Genomic DNA, 18,582 nt, shown 5'->3' with positions numbered 1-18,582 from the left:
TTTACCCTTTGGTACTAAATCTGATACAGAGCTTGTGAGCCTGTTTCTCAAACATGTCATCTGTGTTACAGATTCTTCTGACTCTGAGCAATTGACTGTAAGGCAACCCTTGATGTTTGCAGACTGCCACTTTACAGGTGCACGCCAACTCTTTGAGAATTATTTTAAAAGGCCATTTGGCAACAAAAAATATTGAAACTGAGAATTTCGTAAACAAAACAACGTAACAATAATGGTACAAATGTGGTCTTTAATCATTATACATTTTATTTCACACATTCTGCACTTGACACATTTAGGACAATGAGAATGTGTGGTTGCGCAGCTTGTCGTTGGGCGTTTGGTCAGGGAAGGAAAAACGAGGAACTTTTAGAAGCATTTGCGGTGGACGATGGAGGGGCCGGACTCATCGTACTCCTGCTTGCTGATCCACATCTGCTGGAAGGTGGCCAGGGAGGCCAGGATGGAGCCTCCGATCCAGACAGAGTATTTACGCTCAGGTGGGGCAATGACCTTGATCTTCATGGTGGATGGGGCCAGGGATGTGATCTCCTTCTGCATCCTGTCAGCGAGGCCGGGGTACATGGTGGTACCTCCAGACAGCACGGTGTTGGCGTACAGGTCCTTACGGATGTCCACGTCACACTTCATGATGCTGTTGTAGGTGCTCTCGTGGATTCCACATGACTCCATACCGAGGAGGGAAGGCTGGAAGAGGGCCTCTGGGCAACGGAACCTTTCATTACCGATGGTGATGACCTGTCCGTCGGGCAGCTCGTAGCTCTTCTCCCGGGAGGAGGAGACTGCGATACCCATCTCCTGCTCGAAGTCCAGGGCAGCGTAGCACAGCTTCTCCTTGATGTCACGCACAATTTCCCTCTCGGCTGTGGTGGTGAAGGAGTAGCCACGCTCTGTCAGGATCTTCATGAGGTACTCTGTGAGGTCGCGGCCAGCCAAGTCCAGACGCAGGATGGCGTGTGGCAGGGCGTAACCCTCGTAGATGGGCACTGTGTGGGTCACACCATCACCCGAGTCCATGACGATACCGGTGGTACGACCAGAGGCGTACAGGGACAGCACAGCCTGGATGGCAACATACATGGCGGGGGTGTTGAAGGTCTCAAACATGATCTGGGTCATCTTCTCCCTGTTGGCTTTGGGGTTCAGGGGGGCCTCTGCCAAGAGGACAGGGTACTCCTCGGGTGCAACTCTCAGTTCGTTGTAGAACGTGTGATGCCAGATCTTCTCCATGTCATCCCAGTTGGTCACAATACCGTGCTCGATGGGGTACTTCAGGGTCAGGATACCTCTCTTGCTCTGGGCCTCGTCACCTACGTAGCTGTCCTTGTGGCCCATACCCACCATCACTCCCTGATGCCTCGGGCGACCGACGATGGAGGGAAAGACAGCACGAGGGGCGTCCTCTCCGGCAAAACCGGCTTTGCACATGCCGGATCCGTTGTCAACAACCAGTGCGCGGATTTCATCTTCCATGGCTGAACTTTATGTGGGGAAAATCCACTTTAAGGGTAATCAGTTGCAGGCAGACAATATCTCACACAAAGTGGGTGTTATGGTGATTCTAGTCTTATTTATAGCTGCTGCAGGGAAGGATTTATGACATCACTGATGATGTCACAATGTATATGACATCATCAGTGATGTCATAAATCCCTGCAGGGAAGGATGTATGACATCATTGATGATGTCACAATGTCTATGACATCATCAGTGATGTCATAAATCCCTGCAGTGAAGGATTTATGACATCACTGATGATGTCACAATGTCTATAATATCATCAGTGATGTTATAAATCCCTGCAGGGAGGATTTATGACATCACTGATGATGTCACAATGACATCACTAATGATGTCACAATATGACATCATCAGTGATGTCATGAATCCATGCAGGGAGTTTATGACATAACTAATGATGTCACAATATGACATCATCAGTGATGTCATAAATCCTTATCACCATGATGGGTAAGTAGAGAAGGATGTATCACGAGCATCCAGAAGGAGGTTTCATTCAGTCTGTTTTGTGAATGTGACGTACGAGTGTGTTGTGAAATGTAGGAGGGAGGTTCTTTCAGATTCATGCGGTCTGGCTGACTGTGATTCAACACAGAACAGTATTATGCACTCAGGTCATTTTAGGTGGAGGCATCACATGAGCAGGGAGAGATACGGAAGTCGAGCTGAGTGTGACTCAGGGAATTATATGCAATACCAGTTGTCACCTTTTCCTATGTGTTTAAGGAAATGGGCATATTATGGACAGAAAACCAAATATCTGTCTGCTGTCTTTCAATTTTTGTCCCACTGATGATGTCAGAATGCCTATGACATCAGTGCCTATGACACCAGACAGTGATGCCATAAGATGATTTTGGTCAATAATGATGTCACTGATTACATCACTGATGATGTCATAGACATCAGTGACAGACCGATTGTGCTCTGGGCATGCCAATAGAGCAGGTGAGGCCGCGCAGCAGCCGAGCTGTGTGCGGCAAGCCCATGCAGCGGGCTCCAGGGCCGAAACCCGTCTTCTAAATTGTAGTTCCTTGTTCCCAATTCCCAATATTGGCTGCTAGTAATCATGGCAATAGCTCAACAGCTCAAAACAATGGAGCGCCCATTTTATAAGACCCCCCCCCCCCCCAGGAAGCTCATCTGTGAAGACTTTTGTGAATTGCTTCTCTTTTCACTTTACCCACTTTAAGGAGGTCATAGGTCAAAATGATGCAGAGCAGCACTACTGCCAGAGCTGGCAGGGAGTCTGGTCTTGCTCAAGGACGAGCAAGCCCCATTTTGGCAAGATGTTTGCCAAAATGGGGCTTGAAGGTAGTAACTACTAGTTCTTGCTTAATTGGTTTAATTGCCTAGCTGCTTAATTGGCTACTGTCAGTGTAAACATCCCATTTTGCTGGGAATCCCCAAATTAGTCACTGGATAGTGGATTAAACAGTCCTAATTTTTCTGTGAACCCCCTGGATGGCTTGGCCTGGGACTACACTACCCTACCATTGACATGCCCTGCACAGACAAAATTGAAACACCCTCCCCCTATAAAAAATTGCGTGTTGTTGCGTCTGTTTTTCAGCAGGGCTCTTTGGCAACTGCAGGGCCTCGGTCATATGACAAGGACAGATGCCTCATCACAGCCCTCCCCTAGGTTTAATGCGCAGTGGTTGATCAAAATAAAACAGTTCCTATAAAGATCCTAGTATTTAAACCCGTCCATACCGTGACTACTTCAGAGGACGAATGTTTATTGGAAGAAACGTTGGCTATCGCCATGTGATGTCTCCAAACTTGACTTTTATCCTGCGATTTAGATTCGCTACGTCATATTGTTATTGTATCCCTCCGCCGCAGTCGCACTAGGAAAACAGCTGTAGCGAGCTAACCAACGCTAGCTAGCAACGTTTGTTTTTGTCGAGTGTCCACGAATTTTGTCGTTCCTTGAGCAACACATCATACGCGCCGGAGTGACCGACTAGTTGTCTGTCATTTCTCTAACAATGAAGTTCCAGTACAAAGAGGAGCACCCTTTTGAGAAAAGACGGTCCGAAGGCGAGAAAATAAGGAAGAAGTATCCGGATAGGGTACCAGTAAGTAGCGAACGTTAGCTTGCTAACACTTTAGCTTGTTCGGTGTTGTTAGCAAACGAGATAGCCGTGTGAGATAGCGAGCTAGCTGTAGCTAACCATACCCAGCTTGCTAGGTTATGGTGTCATTTACAGTATTTGAATTCAAACTGTAAGATAGTTAGGTTGCTAACGTTAACAATACGTGAATTACCCACACAGTTTTCGTTATTTTCCCTCGACGATTGACTGACTGCCACGTTAGAAAACTGCAGTAATATATAACCGAAACCAATAACAGGAATTAGGGCCCCGAAATGTCATACAGGCCAGCCAATGATAGATTAATTTACTAATCTGCCCGTGTGTGTTTATTTGTTTGTTCAACTCTAGAATGTTAACCACATACCCACAATTCTTGATGTGATCGTTACAAATAGAAAGAACCGTTTCAGTCGGTTGATAAACAAGTCACGTTTCGGATAGCGTTAGCCGTAGCTTGGGTGTTCAACACACATTGAAAAGAAATGACAAGTGTACGCAGGCTGATACTTGACGTGTTCACGGAGAGGTAACTAATTCGATGAATACCAAAACCTGGTTAGTACGTTGAAGTTTTGAAATGGCAACGGCAGTGTAGCCTAAAATAAGTGGTGTCGACACTTGTTTACGTCGCACGGTCTCTTGTAAAAGGTTGACAGTCATGTTCCATGGCCTTATCACCCATAACTAAACGAGAATGGCTAGGTCAAAACTACCAATGGGTTAAGCTAGTTTTCTTTTTTTAAGAACAGAAAGGAAATCACATAGTGTTACAATATTTTGTTTCACATTGACCCTCCCCCCCCCGTCTGTTTTGTGTCATCCTAGGTCTGTAGGTCAGTTGCCCAGGCAAACAGTAATGAAAATCAACCTGCCTATTTCCAAACCACTGACAAAATATTGGGGGCGATCTTGTGAAACTATTGGCCCAGGTTACTATTTGACAAAAAAACACCATAGATTTCTATTTTAATCAGCATTTGACTGAACATTTAGTCATTTAGTCTGTGTTCTCAGATCCCTTTTCTGAGAAACGTGAAACAGAAACAGGTGAAATATTACTCAGTAGCTTAACTAAATAGTCAATGCTCACAACTTTTGCTCTGTGGAAAATATAATTAGATTAATTTGCTGAGAGCAGTCAAGTCTTTAATATTTTATTGTCACTGCTCCCTCCCCTCCCCAGGTAATTGTGGAGAAAGCCCCCAAAGCCAGAATAGGAGATCTGGACAAGAAGAAATACCTTGTCCCCTCCGACCTGACAGGTAAACAGAACAGAAATTAAAAGCTGTATTAGCTGCTAAAAATGGACAATGTTACAGAGACATGTATATCTCCTAGTTGCATTTAAAAAAATGTCCCTGCCCTCTCATACTCTCTTTATTAGTGGGCCAGTTTTACTTCCTCATCCGGAAAAGAATCCACTTGCGAGCTGAGGACGCTCTCTTCTTCTTTGTAAACAACGTCATTCCACCCACCTCAGCTACCATGGGACTGTTGTACCAGGTAAGAATTATATCTCATTTTCTCCACTGATGACCTGCTCTCAAATTGTCTTTATCTTTGTTTGTTTTTCATGTCATAGCAGCTTTGTTATCTGCCTCATTCACACTCTATCCTTCTGATTTTCTTTCATTCACAGGAGCATCATGAAGAGGACTTTTTCCTCTACATTGCCTACAGTGATGAGAGCGTTTATGGGGACAGCCAAAGGGAAATCTAATGCCACTACATCACCCCCACCCATCCACCTCTCCAAGACCTCCACCATTCATTAAAATATAAAATCCAGCTCAGCAGCCTAGAGTTCCCAGAGTAAATATGTCAAATGCACTTTCACCACCCATCCTTTCCCCCTCTCCCATCCATTTACATCTTTATTATTCTCCAGCAGCCTGACTTGTATTTGCCTCCAGTTTTCTTTTCGATGGTATTTTTGTTTAAGTGGTCTCACAGCCTTTTTTTTTTTCTTTTTTGTTGTAGTGGCATTGATCATGCTTTACTGACAAAATTGAGAGAGAATTTGGAGTTAACTAGACCGTAATTGCAGTTATTTCAAAGACAAGGGAAGAAAGGCACAGAATGTGAATTTAAGATAAAATCAGCTCTTATTGACAATGAAGATACTTATTGGTTATTATAGTCATTATAGTTTGCATAATGATGTATTGCGTTTGCCAGGGTTGGAAATTTAACAGCAGCTACCAGGTGAATATGTCTGTGGCAGGTAAATGTTGCATCAGCTATTACGGATAACCAACTGTTTTACAGCTCTTCTTTCCCCCTAAAAATAATAATAAAATAAAATGCTAGTGAATTTTTGTAATCCACCAGTCACTAAAGCCAGTGAATATGAATCCTAGTTTCCCACCATGCATATGATCCTTGTATGGAGTGTAATAGAATTCAGACTAAACAATCATCTTCCCTCTGTCTCTGCTTTCAGTGGTAAGACTATTACTTTTGACTGCTATGATGATTATCGTTATTGTTCTTAATTGTAGATGGCTTGATTTCTACAGGTATTGTAAAGCTGAGTGCAATTTTCTCTTTTTTTAAGTTCTATTTGCTTTTTTGTTAACAAGATTTGAACTCGGTATACAGCTGCATTACTGGCTCTCTCCACTCATGGCCATACATGATAAAATGTGATAAAAAGCTAACCGTTTGTTGTCTTTATTGAATATCATAGTGCATGTGGAGAGTATATCTTATCTAGCGTGAACGATCTGTTATGGAACTGCTCATGTTTTTTTGTTGTTTTTTACTCTTCTATTGCACTGTATCTTTTCCCTTGATAATTTGAATTTAACAACCACTTGCCACAGAGATGTCAGCAGCACCACGGCTGAAGCTGCAATTCTCTGCCGACAACCACTCCTACGCCCTACCACATCATTTTTGTGATATGTAGTGGCCCGGGTGAGGAAGGGATTTCACCATCTAGAGCCAAGATGGAGGTGTGCTGATGAAGTGTTTTTCTTAGTGCGACCGTCTTTTCTAAGAAATGTAGGGAAGTAAAAGCAAGACATGCAAATTAACTATTTTTGTGTGAGAGGCTAAACTAAATGTAATGTGGTGGAATGGACTGGTATCTAACCAGATGGAATGGTCCTTATTAATTACAATGCGGGTGAAGTTTAGTCCCTGCATTTCAGTGCATTTGTGTAACAGTGCATACAGGTCATACCTTCATAGCATTGCACTGAGTGCCATACATGTGCCATATATCAAGAGAGTGTGTGGCTGTAGGTGTGCCTGCCCAAAAAGTGTTTTGTATATCTGAGCAGCCAGCCTGGATCATGTGGCCTAACCGTTTCATAGATTGTTTGAACTGAATATTTTTATTTATATGTATTTTTTTTACGGTGTGTCCATGCTCAGTGTAAACATCTGTCACCAGGGATTTATTTTGAATCAATTGTCATTTATATTTTCTTGTAGGCCGAAATACAGAAAAACCCACGGTCCCAGAATGCATTTCGACCAGCCGCAAACCGGATATCGTCTTTTGTTTGACACAGGAAGTATAATATTAAAATATTTACTTGGCCAAACCTTGCTATGTTTATGTTTTGGGGAAAGTTTGATTTCATTTTATTGAATTTCAACAGAATTACAAAGCTAAACCACCTTAAATCCAAACCGTGACACGGTTAGGCTTTTATTGAACGACTCACAAAGCAACGAAAGTAAGATAACATCAGTTTACTTCAGCTTTGCCGCACTAGCACGGATAATATTAGCGTTAGCTGCGTAAATAGCTAACGTTAAGGCTAGCTAACGTTTTGAGCTTGTTCAAATGATTTTTTTATTCGTGTAACGTAAACGTTACCCGATATAATCAACTTCCCCACATCTTCATCTCAAATAATATAATTTATTAACGCTAGGAATTACTGTAATTTTAGCCATAATAGCAAATGCATAGAAGCAGGCAGCTACCCAGGCTAGAACAGCTAGTTAGCTTAAAGGCAAATAAAGCTAGGCCTAACGTTAAGGCTAGATCGTTTGTGACGTTAAAGCAGTTATTTGAAACGTAGTCTCAACGCCAGACCCATGAGAGTTCTTACGCTGATACACTACGTTACTGCATGCTGCAGAGCTGCGGAGCGCAGCGATTCAACATAATATTTGAGTCTGGGGAGAGACTATTTGAAACGTAACACGGTCACTACTTGTAAACTACATTTCTCCTAGCTGGCCCCTCCACTGCCTGTCACCATGCCCGCTCTGCTGGAGAGACCCAAGCTGTCCAACGCTATGGCCAGAGCCCTCCATAAGCACATCATGAGGGAGAGGGAGCGCAAAAGGCAAGGTGAGTGTGTATGTGTGATATATAAATACAAATAGACATTGCAGTGCCAAGTGTGTCAACAACTGTCAATTGTCAGAGGAGGAGTGTGTAATACTGTCACAACTGTCAATTGTCAGAGGAGGAAGAGGTGGACAAAATGATGGAGCAGAAGATGAAGGAGGAGGAAGAGAGGAAGAGGACGAAAGAAATAGAGGAGAGGATGTCTTTGGAGGAAACTAAAGAACAGGTTGGAAAGAGATAATAATAATAAAAAAAACACTTTCACACCTCGAAAAGAGACTGCAACATCATATCAAAGGACCCTTGGAGAATAAGCTCTTTGACCAAATCATCACTGTGCAATGAGAAGATTGGCAGCAGTTTCACTTCTGTATGCAGCATTATTATCATGGGAGCGTACCTATGTTCCCCGGGTCCTATATTCCCCGGGTACTATGTTCCCCGTTTTTGTGGGACCGAACCTAACCTCCCCCAGACCCTAACCCAAAACCTAACCTCTCCCACCCCCCACGCCTAAACCTAACCTCCCCCAGACCCTAACCCAAAACCTAACCTCTCCCAGGGAACATAGCGGGGTTCTATGTCCCCCGGTCCCACAAAAACGGGGAACATAGGACCCGGGGAACATAGGACCCGGGGAACATAGGGATGACCCCATTATCATCACTGCAGTACATGCTAGCTAGAGTTTAATTGCAAATTCATCTTCACTTAGTTTGTTCAGTAGGTGCTCCGTGCTAGTTCATCTGACATCATACACAAAACATGGGTGAAAATTGTGCCAAAGACGCAATGTATACAATGTATGCGGATCGACAAGCTTACTCACCAAACGTTTATGATACTCCTTTTGCATCACTACTTCCAGCTCAATGTGTCTTTGTCATCTGAATTTCAGGTAATGAAGATGGGGGAGAAACTACAGGGACTCCAAGAGGAGAAACACCAGCTCTTTTTACAGCTCAAGAAAGTCCTCCATGAAGAGGAGAAGAGACGCAGAAAGGAGCAGAGGTAGTAAGGGCTACGGAAATTTTCTTTTTAATTCAGTACCTGAAGGTATGTTTGCAATTTGTGTGAGAGGGTTATGGTTAGCTAATATCAAGACTTAGTCAGAATCGAGGATTTAACTAAAAACCACTTATATTTTTATATTTCTTTACCACCTGACCTGTCATAATACACGGGGCACTAACCCTATCTAACTATCTATCTATCTATCTATCTATCTATCTAGTGATATCACAACATTGACGTCAGCCAGCTATCAAGCCAGTCTGCCCATGCATTCAGGACAGCACCTCATTACCATGCAAGGTAAGATACGTTTAAGTTTTATGCATCATATACCATCATCTGAATTACAGAGGATGTTTTGTGTACAAAATCCATTGTTTTGGTTTTGCAAGGAAACATGCACAGATTCTGTACAGTCCTATGATTTTACAGTTGGCAGCGCTAGCTAAAAAGGATTTCAAAACGCACTGTAAAAGTGTAAATGCTGTATTATAATCCATGTCAGACAGAGTTTTGAATCATGATTAAACCGTCCTACCTGTTGGAGGATCAGCAATAGTATGTACCCAATAAACAACAGTTTAGGGAGTTCTCCACTCGGATGTTGACAGGAACAGTATGATAGAGGAGACAGATTGTTTCTTTGATTGGTCTGGGATTTGTGTGAAAAATCACAGCTAAGATGCAAAGATTGTGGATACATGGAACTTTTGTTTCCTTTTAAGTTCAGCTCAACAAACATAATATTTGTGCAAAGTGATTATGTAAAGTGATGTCAACCATATTGACATTTGATTGCTCACAGGTAGTGAGGAGTGAAGTGTCTCACCCCTGACTCACTGACCTGAATTTGCCCCTTGATGCCCGGGGCAAATGCCATTATCCATATCACATTATCACTAGTGCACTGATTCTTCCATTCTCCTCTCTCTCAGGCAGTCCAGTCAGCCATAGTCGACCCGGTGCACTGCTAGGAGAGCGCAGCAAACAGCTGTTTCAGACTCCTGTGATCCCGGTGAGTGGAGGAATCCTGCACTCAATTGTCTTTCCATCAAATGTCACCGTTCTGCCCTCCATCTCTCTCTAGATGTTTCACCACAGGATTCACTGTCATTTTGTTGACTGTGTTTCAAGTGTGTTGCTGCCGCCTGCTGTAACAATTGACCCTGTTCACGGGGGCCATTTTGTGTCGAAAAGGCAGGGTAATGGGTAATGAGGGTTTCCAACTTCCAATCATGGAAGTTGGAAAACCTCATTAGTGTGGTGCTTGCACCTGTTTACCCTGCCTTTTCAACACAAAATAGCCCCCGTGAAAAGGGTCTATAGAATTTCCCTCTAGGATAAGTAGAGTACCTGCTCGTTGCTCTGTCTGTCAGCCTTGCAATGTTGTGTGGAGTTTGATCTCTGACTAGTGTGCGTGCGTGCGTGCGTGTGTGTGTGTGTGCGTGCGTGTGTGTGTGCTAGGGGTCGACCGATATGGGTTTTTCAGGGCCGATATCGATATCGATTATCGGCAATGAAAGACACCGATAACCGATATTTTGGAACCGATATATGTTTGCAGTAAAAATTTAAATCTTGGTGTCAAAATTTAGAATAACACGACCCGTTGTTGAAATTCATTTTCTTCAGTTTATCCAACTACAATATTATTTGAAAATATTCACTCTATTAATATTGATATGAATCAAAGTGTATGTGTGTGTGTGTGTGTGTGTGTGTGTGTGTGTGTGTGTGTGTGTGTGTGTGTGTGTGTGTGTGTGTGTGTGTTGTTCAATCTAGTGGAGACTTGGGCACATTATCAAGATAAAGCTGTGGACTTATACTTTTAACAAACTAACACCGACTCACTACAGTAACAAAATAATAGAGGGTTTCCCTCCGCTTACACCTGACACTAACCTCACCCCCAGGCTCTCAAAGGAGAATACTGAAACAAACACGTTCATCCGTGCATCCGCTGATGTAATGTCTCATCCTCGTTTATTCGGTTCCTTGTTCCAAGCAGAGAGAGAGTCAGAGAGAGCAGAAAAAAAGTCCGCTCTGCTTGCCCAGACATGCCTGCCTGCCAATGTATTTTTCGGACACGCAGCCGACTGGATCAATAAAACAGCTTCGCTACTGACAACCATGGCCATTTGATTCAAAAAGAGCGACGCTACACCGTGGACACGCACGCTACTATGGAATTAAAAACTAGTGCCCCATACACTGCTTTGTGAGGTTACTAGGCTATTTTGCCCTCTTCAACAGCGGTGGACGGTGATAAGTTTGAGTTGCACTTGCACAGCAGGCACCAACGTTACTCAAAGATATATGCTATCAGTACACAAATAATCTCTGTTATCTTATCGTTATCACTGCAACAATCATCTCTCTCACTTATAGACAGACCTATCTCCACACACTTTGCACTGTGCGTGTGCGAGGCTGCGCTTCATACGAATCGCTCATAAGATCGTGGTGTTTTTGAAATGTCAGCGTAGGTAATTATTATGTATATTAACTTTAGTACAACTTCGGCATGGCAATATCTGCAGCTTTACCTTAACACTGTGACTGTCACACAGTCGCAACAGCCAACTAGTCAAGTCCGCTGTCCGCTCCAGAGGCAGCACAGCTCAGACGGCCACTGCCTGCCTCTGTGCAGGCTGGAGCACTGAGGTGTCAGATTTCATCTCTGAGCAGCTCTCTGATAGGCTATTGCTCGATGTGTAACCAATCAGATAGCGCTGTGGGAGGGACATTGCTCCAGATCACACAGAGGGAACTACAGTACTGTAGGAGAGGCTCCTTCCAGCCGCAGCAGCTGCAAATTAGCGCATTTTTTTATTGAATTATTATATCGGCAAACAGCCAATGAAAATGCCGATACAGATAATCGGCAAAATGTTGAATATCGGCCATAATAATCGGCCAAACCGATAATCGGTCGACCCCTAGTGTGTGCGCAAACGTAATTTGTGGGCTTAGTTGCAGGGTATTGGGTGAAGCCAACAGTACTCATACACCACTCTTCTAATCCACCTACATATTCAGAGAAACAAACTAACAAATGTCTTTCAGAAGAAGATAGTATACCAGAATATTTACCCAGTGTTCCTCCTCCTCCTCCTGCAGGGACGTCACTACCAGACGCAGCCTGGCTTCAGCTCCAGCTCTGCAGAGCATGGCCAGTTCAGCGGAAGTCAGGGGGTTCATGAGCCCTACGGGGTGTCCCAGGCCCAGCACGCCTCCAGCTACGCCGCCGGACCCTCCGTGCCAGTCAGCTTCGCCAGCAGCTCCCAGATCAGAGGTACAGGATGTGTGTGTGTGTGTGTGTGTGTGTGTGTGTGTGTGTTATGCTAGGATCACACTTGATCTGTAATGTATTTATGTTGCTGCAAACTGTGTGCAGAGCTCTACACAAGGATCCCATGGCTCAAATGTGATGAGAAGAAACCCATAGAGTTGCTTATGGAAAATGGTATTACAGCTAAAAAAAGATTCACTGACAAAATGTTTTCATCTGGAAAACCTCACGGAGAGCCTGGGGGAAGAATGGGGCGCAACACCATTTGTTTTAGTTTACGCGTGCACTATCAATGCATGGAATAATAGAACGCATGCAACACTTTGGTGTCAACACAATGCACCTGCAACAACAAATGCTGTCTTAAAGTCGAGCTGAACCCAAAAATGAATTTTCTTTTCTTATAGTTCAAATACCTGGGTATGCAGTGCACCTATTTAATAATGTATGCCAAAAAAAATCACAAAAATCTAATTTCTTTAGTTTTTCACCCTTTTTCACATCAAAATTTCATTTTTCAAGATTCTCATTGATAACACTAATCTACAGTTTGCTGACGTCACCTAGTACTATCAAATTTCTACCTCATTTCAACCAATCATATCATAGCAGAAAGGATCTCTGCACACCTGGGAATATGACAGGTGCGTCGGGGAAAAACATGAAACTATAAAGAAAAAGCTCCCGCACACTGTCTCACCTTTTTAGGAGAATTTATTGGATAAACGTTTCGGTCACTAGGACCTTCATCAGTATTATGATCAGTAATACTGATGAAGGTCCTAGTGACCGAAACGTTTATCCAATAAATTCTCCTAAAAAGGTGAGACAGTGTGCGGGAGCTTTTTCTTTATAGAACCAATCATATCATGACATTGCAGCTGTCAATCAAATCTTAATTTCAGGATAATTTTCTCTTCCAAATGAAGGGGAAAATGGTCTAGTGCCTAGTGCCTGTCATCTGGCAGAAATTCTAGCCCATAAACTAACTATCTTGAGCAATTATGCAAACTAAATCAAACGGTAATGTCTAAGAATGCAAAGAAATGTAACTGGCTCATTAAAAGTCGCATTCCAGGAATCGCCGCCTCACAGAGAGCCTGGTTGTCAGGGGTCGCACCTCAAAGATTCCAGGCCGACGTGCTGCACTCTCCGCTCGGCAACACGAAGGCAGCTGGCTGCCTGCGGGCTCGCTGAGCTCCACTCAGCCACTAACCTCGCGTCAGTCAGCAGGCTCTTCCCGAGGGGAGCGCCACAACACTCTGAATCCCACTCGATTTGGAGGCGGAACACGCCAGGATTGGCCAAAGCCCAATCCAGTCCCCAGAATTGTCAAATAAAATCATCGACACGATACTATGACCCGCCTCTCAACTTGTGATCACGTTTGTTTTGTCAGACAAATTATGTTTTCAGTCTGAAACGGACTCGGACGCACGTGACGAATGGGTTCAGCTCGACTTTAAGTGATGTTTTTCTTCTTTGAACCAAATTAACCCCTGTTAGCTGGGTTCACACACTTACTGAGTCACTTTCTAAGAGTAAGAAAAAAAACAATGAATTTCTCTGCAAGGGTGTGTGCGTTCTGAATGTCAGCAGATCGATATGCTGTCGTTCACTTTATTACCAAGTCATTTTGCACGTGTCATGATGACTTTGGAGAAACACATCTGTTGAGTGACCACATCATTGCAGTGGGATTTTCTTTTTTAGCAATTGTAATAAGACCCTCCTGCTTCCTCCCCCTCCCTCCCTCCCAGGTGCGTCTGCGTTTCAGCCCATGCAGTACCTCCCCCACCAGCAGCCCGGCTACCCTGTCCACAGTCACTTCACCTCCCAGCCTGGTCAGTTCCTCAGCCTGCTGCCCCACTCCCTCTGCTCCCACTGTAGCTTCCATCCCTTTGCATATAGACCTTATTCACTGTAGCTTCCATCCCTTTGCATATAGACCTTATTCACTGTAGCTTCCATCCCTTTGCATATAGACCTTATTCCATTGACGTCACTCACGTACGGGCACGCCCACCGCCGCCATATTCTTGACATTCCGCAGCGCGCTCTTTAAAAGTGACTGACAGCTGTCATAGCTTAGGATGCTAGCCAACGTTACTTACTAGCCTATTTAATGCCGTTTTTTACTGCGCCAGGAGCTATTTTACAACAGATAATAATAAGAGCGCGGGTGTTCGCTACTGTCCACAAACGTGAAGGGAAAGAGACTAGAGGCTAACGTTAGTAGCAAACATTGGGATCATGCAAGCAGGCGTCGGATCAAAAAAACATTTAACGTTAAGGTTATTTACCTTTGCTGTCACGACAATGTTTGATCATGATGATGATGATGATGATGTCGTCGGTGGCACAAAAGTAAAAATGTCAGACCAATTGCCACAGATGAAATAGTTACGTATAACGCTAGGACTCGAGGGATTTGAAAGCCTTCAGCTCCTGAGACGTGTAGCCTATCTATGCCAATACTGTATTCACAATGTCCGGTACGTTATACCTGGCAATATAATGAGTTATATTTACTCTTAAGTCAGTTTTTTATATGGGGTCCGCACCTCCGACCAAATGTATTTTTTCATCACTTCTCTTTGATGAAGCCATAACTGTTGCTATACGCTCGGCCAGACTACGTTACGGCTGCGGTTTGTCAACAATATGGCGCCGTCCTGGGTTATGGAATAAGGTCTATTAGATCCTCTTACTAGAGACATCTCATAACCATTCATCATAGTCACCCAGAGACAGGATCAACTGCAGAGTATCTCTGTACACTGCTGTATGTAACCATTTGCTACCTATGGTAACCTCACTACTATATATTCCGCAGGTTTTATGCCTGGGGGAGGAATACCCCTCCAGAAGCAGCTGGAGCACGCCAACCAACAGTCAGGCTTCACTGATGCGGTGAGGCCATTTGAAATGTAGCTCCTTCAGTGTAGTCGTGCAGAGGGCCCCGTAAAGATACACTGGGATGCATCACTATTGGGAAGAGCACCTGGTGGAAAACGGAGCATCAACAGACGACCGATGCCTATGTATCAATCTGGATTGTATATGCAAATATAATTATTATCTCTTGAGATATGTTGTTGGGCATCTTGAAATGTCAGGGCATAAAAGAAAAGGGGAAAAAAGCATAGTCATTCAACTGTTCATCCATATCTCATATAAACATGTCCTCAAAGTTTACAGACTGGACTTACACACAGTTGCCAAGTATAAATTACATTATGGATCCAAAACATCCAAACATGTCTTGCTGTCCAAATACTTGAGGAGCTCACTGTGTATTTAATGGAACCTATTGGCTGGTTTAGAGTGTACTCCTCATTCAGCCCTCTGCCTCACCTCATGCCTCCCCTGTCCTGGTATAAAAAACCTTGTTGTTTTTGTCTCTTGCAGGGTGCTTTGAGGCTGCTGCCCCCTCAAGCCATCCATGCTTCTGCTGCCGGCTTGCTGCCCACCCCGCCTATGACGGTCCAGATCCCCACTTCAAAGGTTAACCCCACACTCTCACTCATACATGCACACACGCACACACACACACTCACTCACTCACTCTCTCTCTCTCTCTCTCTCTCTCTCTCTCTCTCTCTCTCTCTCACTCACTCACTCACTCACTCACTCTCTCACACACACACACACACACACACACACACACACACACACACACACACACACACACACAGCTCTTTCCATCACCTCATACTCCAATTATATGGCAGAAACACCCCCGCATTATCTCAGATCCTGGTTATGTAACACCACTGCAGTGTCTTTAGTTCCTTGTGATTTGTAAGCGAGCGTTTGACATTTAGCGGGGGCGAGGGATGGCGAGGGATGATCAAAAACAAGGTGTGTGTGTGTGTGTGTGTGTGTGTGTGTGTGTGTGTGTGTGTTTAGGGGACAAGTGTACATTTCCCCCTGGTTTTGGTTATAAAAGTAAATAAAAAAATGTAAAATCATGATGACACATCTTTCTTTCTGTAATGTCATTACGCCTTTCAGTCTGATGTCCACTTCTTTACTATGGGATAAAATAAAGTCTCATATGAGGCCCCTCGGCAGAGAGAAAAGTTTTATTTGCGTACATCTTTTTCGCCACTGTGCCAATGTTGTTTCATGTTTGTGTCGCCAGGCGCCATTCCAGACTTCTCCCCAGCCCGCCCCTCGCCACGCCTTCCTCCCTCATGCCCAGAGCGGACAGAGATTTTATCACCATGGCAAGTAAACACGGCCACACCCACATCGTCGCCGAGATTTCACCGCTTCACCTGCAGAATCTGTCAGACGGAGAACAGAACGACTTCTTCAGAATTTGTTGGATGATTGCTGACTGTAAAAGCCCCCAAATGATTAGGCTGGATTAGGCCGTAGGCATTGAGTTTCACTTCCTGTGTTGTGTTGGATCTTCTTTTTGGCCTTTTGTTTTGCTCGTTTACCTTCCTTGATCAAGTGGTCAGCAGTGGTCAGGATTGATCTCTTCATGTGCTTCTGTTATTAACATCCTGCCTTGATTAACATAACTTCATATGTGTTTACTTTGTAAAATACAGGGTCCATACAAGGTCCTTGAAGTGTTTGGATTTGGGGGGGGGGCGGGGGATCAAGTACTGGGATACCTTGAAATAATTGAAAGAAGTGCTTGAAAAGTAATTGAAATTTAAATGAACCACATAACATTGTCTTACATTTTGACCAACGTTTTGTTCATCAAGTGATTATAACTAAATTGCTCAGAATCAGAACTTGCGTAGCTTGTGTATCTCTGATAATCACTGTATTTATATTGTATTGATAATGGCCATAGTTTTGAACTGGATGTGAGATGCCCAGCAATCAGTCTGGCCTGTTTTGCTATATTTACCACCATTAAAACTCAATATTTAAATTGACATCGGACAAATATTCTTCCCGTCCAGCTCACTGGGTTGATAGTAGAATTTACTTGTTTAAGGCACACTCCGTAATTCAAATTTGATGCGCCCTTTGGGGCAAATCTATATTTGAAAATTAAATATTTGTTTTGCGTGAAGTTCTAAGTCCTTGAATTTCATCTTGTCATGTCTGTTTGAACACTGAAAATAGTTTATCACTTAAACTACACAGCAAAGGCATCATGTTAGTGCTACTTTACATAAATAATGTTCATAATATCTTGTATAAAGCAAGATTGCCTGAATAAGAGTATGTTCTTTTGAGTACTAGCATTCATAATCATAATGTGTCAAGTGGTGTGTGGCGGCTAGAGCTGGATCCCGTTAGGCCTCATGAACCATGGTCAGTTACCATCAGTTCAGAGATGACAGCTTCTCCTGCCAAATATGAACGACGGAGGATTTTCAGTGTTTTTCTCTTGCCACCTTTAGCAGAACTCAAGTTCAAGTCTATGCTGTTTCAAAGCTTTATGCTGTAGAAATAAAAAATAATATGCACACACCACATCTAACCATTTGTGTCAATTTTGGCTTTTGGGGAGATATTCTGCAGTTTGGACATAGACAAAAATGTAAATTCTTCTAGAGTTGGTCCCCAGGCGCTGCACTGCGGCTGCCCACTGCTCCTAGTTCTAGGAAGGGTCCTAGTAGAAGATGGGTCAAATGCTGAGGATGAATTTCCCCATGGGGATAAAGGATAACTTAAGTGTGTTATAGATTATACTTTCTGTTCAATCCAGTCTTTTCTCCACCTGCTCTGTTTGCAGGCGCTGTCTAAGGGTCTTTACTGAGGGATTTAAGGGGTGAGTGAAGTTAAGAGAAGTTTGGCTGAAGGACTTTAGAGCTCTGATGAGGAGACATCAGTATGTTCGACAGCATGGCGTGTTCTTCAGATATCCGAGGAAGGCATGGAGCCGGGTTTTAGTTTCTCTTCAACATTTTGAAACTACTTGAGGGGGGAAAAAAAGAAACCGAACCTCGGTGTGCCATCTTGATAACTTTTTAATAGACAGTTTTCAGGTGATAATGTTCCATGAAATATTAAACAACAGAAGGAGGGGCTCGTTCAGAGGAATCACAGAATAGACAGGTGCCGTACAGAAAAGAGACAAAGTCTTGTATTGGGCGTCAGTTCTGTGCTGTGTGGCACACTCGTACACCGACGTTTTGAACGTGGCACCCCGACTGAACAAGCCAGAACAAAATGAACAATGCAGATCTAGATTTGAAGCCCTTGATAACTCAGGGGAACACATTTATTTAAAAAAACAACACAGTTGACATGATCACATTTCCCCTGATCGTAGGTAGCTACTGAATATGAGCCAGACCTACTCAATCATTGGCGACCGTTTGTGAGAGAAGACC

General features: G+C 43.6%; 2 protein-coding genes and 1 pseudogene across 4 annotated transcripts; 2 read left to right on the top strand and 1 right to left on the bottom strand.

Moving 5' to 3' along the window:
- Positions 1–369: 369 nt before the first annotated feature.
- LOC310779912 (actin, cytoplasmic 1 pseudogene) lies at positions 370–1,496 on the bottom strand (annotated as a pseudogene). Its single transcript has one exon. The product of its transcript is annotated as an actin, cytoplasmic 1 pseudogene (transcript).
- A 1,914-nt stretch (positions 1,497–3,410) lies between these two features.
- On the top strand, positions 3,411–6,301 carry gabarapb (GABA(A) receptor-associated protein b). Its single transcript, XM_083640439.1, has 4 exons — positions 3,411–3,626; positions 4,831–4,909; positions 5,032–5,150; positions 5,287–6,301. The coding sequence occupies exons 1-4, from the start codon at positions 3,537–3,539 to the stop codon at positions 5,365–5,367; spliced, it is 369 nt and encodes a 122-aa protein (XP_083496565.1). The 5' UTR covers positions 3,411–3,536; the 3' UTR covers positions 5,368–6,301.
- An 894-nt stretch (positions 6,302–7,195) lies between these two features.
- gps2 (G protein pathway suppressor 2) lies at positions 7,196–17,711 on the top strand. 2 transcript variants are annotated; one of them, XM_083640427.1, is made up of 11 exons: positions 7,196–7,336; positions 7,845–7,962; positions 8,079–8,188; positions 8,861–8,973; positions 9,197–9,276; positions 9,912–9,991; positions 12,097–12,271; positions 14,029–14,112; positions 15,105–15,181; positions 15,680–15,775; positions 16,416–17,711. In XM_083640427.1, the coding sequence occupies exons 2-11, from the start codon at positions 7,869–7,871 to the stop codon at positions 16,506–16,508; spliced, it is 1,002 nt and encodes a 333-aa protein (XP_083496553.1). In that variant the 5' UTR covers positions 7,196–7,336; positions 7,845–7,868; the 3' UTR covers positions 16,509–17,711. The 2 variants fall into 2 exon arrangements, with proteins under 2 accessions (XP_083496553.1, XP_083496552.1); XM_083640426.1 differs by having other exon boundaries at positions 8,861–8,976.
- Positions 17,712–18,582: the final 871 nt, after the last annotated feature.

Source organism: Poromitra crassiceps (assembly GCF_964638095.1).
Source record: "Poromitra crassiceps genome assembly, chromosome: 7".
Lineage (NCBI taxonomy): Eukaryota > Metazoa > Chordata > Actinopteri > Beryciformes > Melamphaidae > Poromitra > Poromitra crassiceps.
The sequence above is the reverse complement of the archived record's forward strand: the minus strand, read 5'-3'. Positions and strand labels throughout refer to the sequence as shown.

Excerpts from the sequence above, each read along its gene's own strand:
- gabarapb (XM_083640439.1), top strand. The coding sequence starts at position 3,537 with ATGAAGTTCCAGTACAAAGAGGAGCACCCTTTTGAGAAAAGACGGTCC. Across the intron at positions 4,910-5,031 it reads TGTCCCCTCCGACCTGACAG|TGGGCCAGTTTTACTTCCTC; the intron begins GTAAACAGAACA and ends TCTCTTTATTAG. Across the intron at positions 5,151-5,286 it reads CCATGGGACTGTTGTACCAG|GAGCATCATGAAGAGGACTT; the intron begins GTAAGAATTATA and ends TTTCATTCACAG.
- gps2 (XM_083640426.1), top strand. The coding sequence starts at position 7,869 with ATGCCCGCTCTGCTGGAGAGACCCAAGCTGTCCAACGCTATGGCCAGA. Across the intron at positions 7,963-8,078 it reads GAGGGAGCGCAAAAGGCAAG|AGGAGGAAGAGGTGGACAAA; the intron begins GTGAGTGTGTAT and ends GTCAATTGTCAG. Across the intron at positions 14,113-15,104 it reads TCACTTCACCTCCCAGCCTG|GTTTTATGCCTGGGGGAGGA; the intron begins GTCAGTTCCTCA and ends TATATTCCGCAG.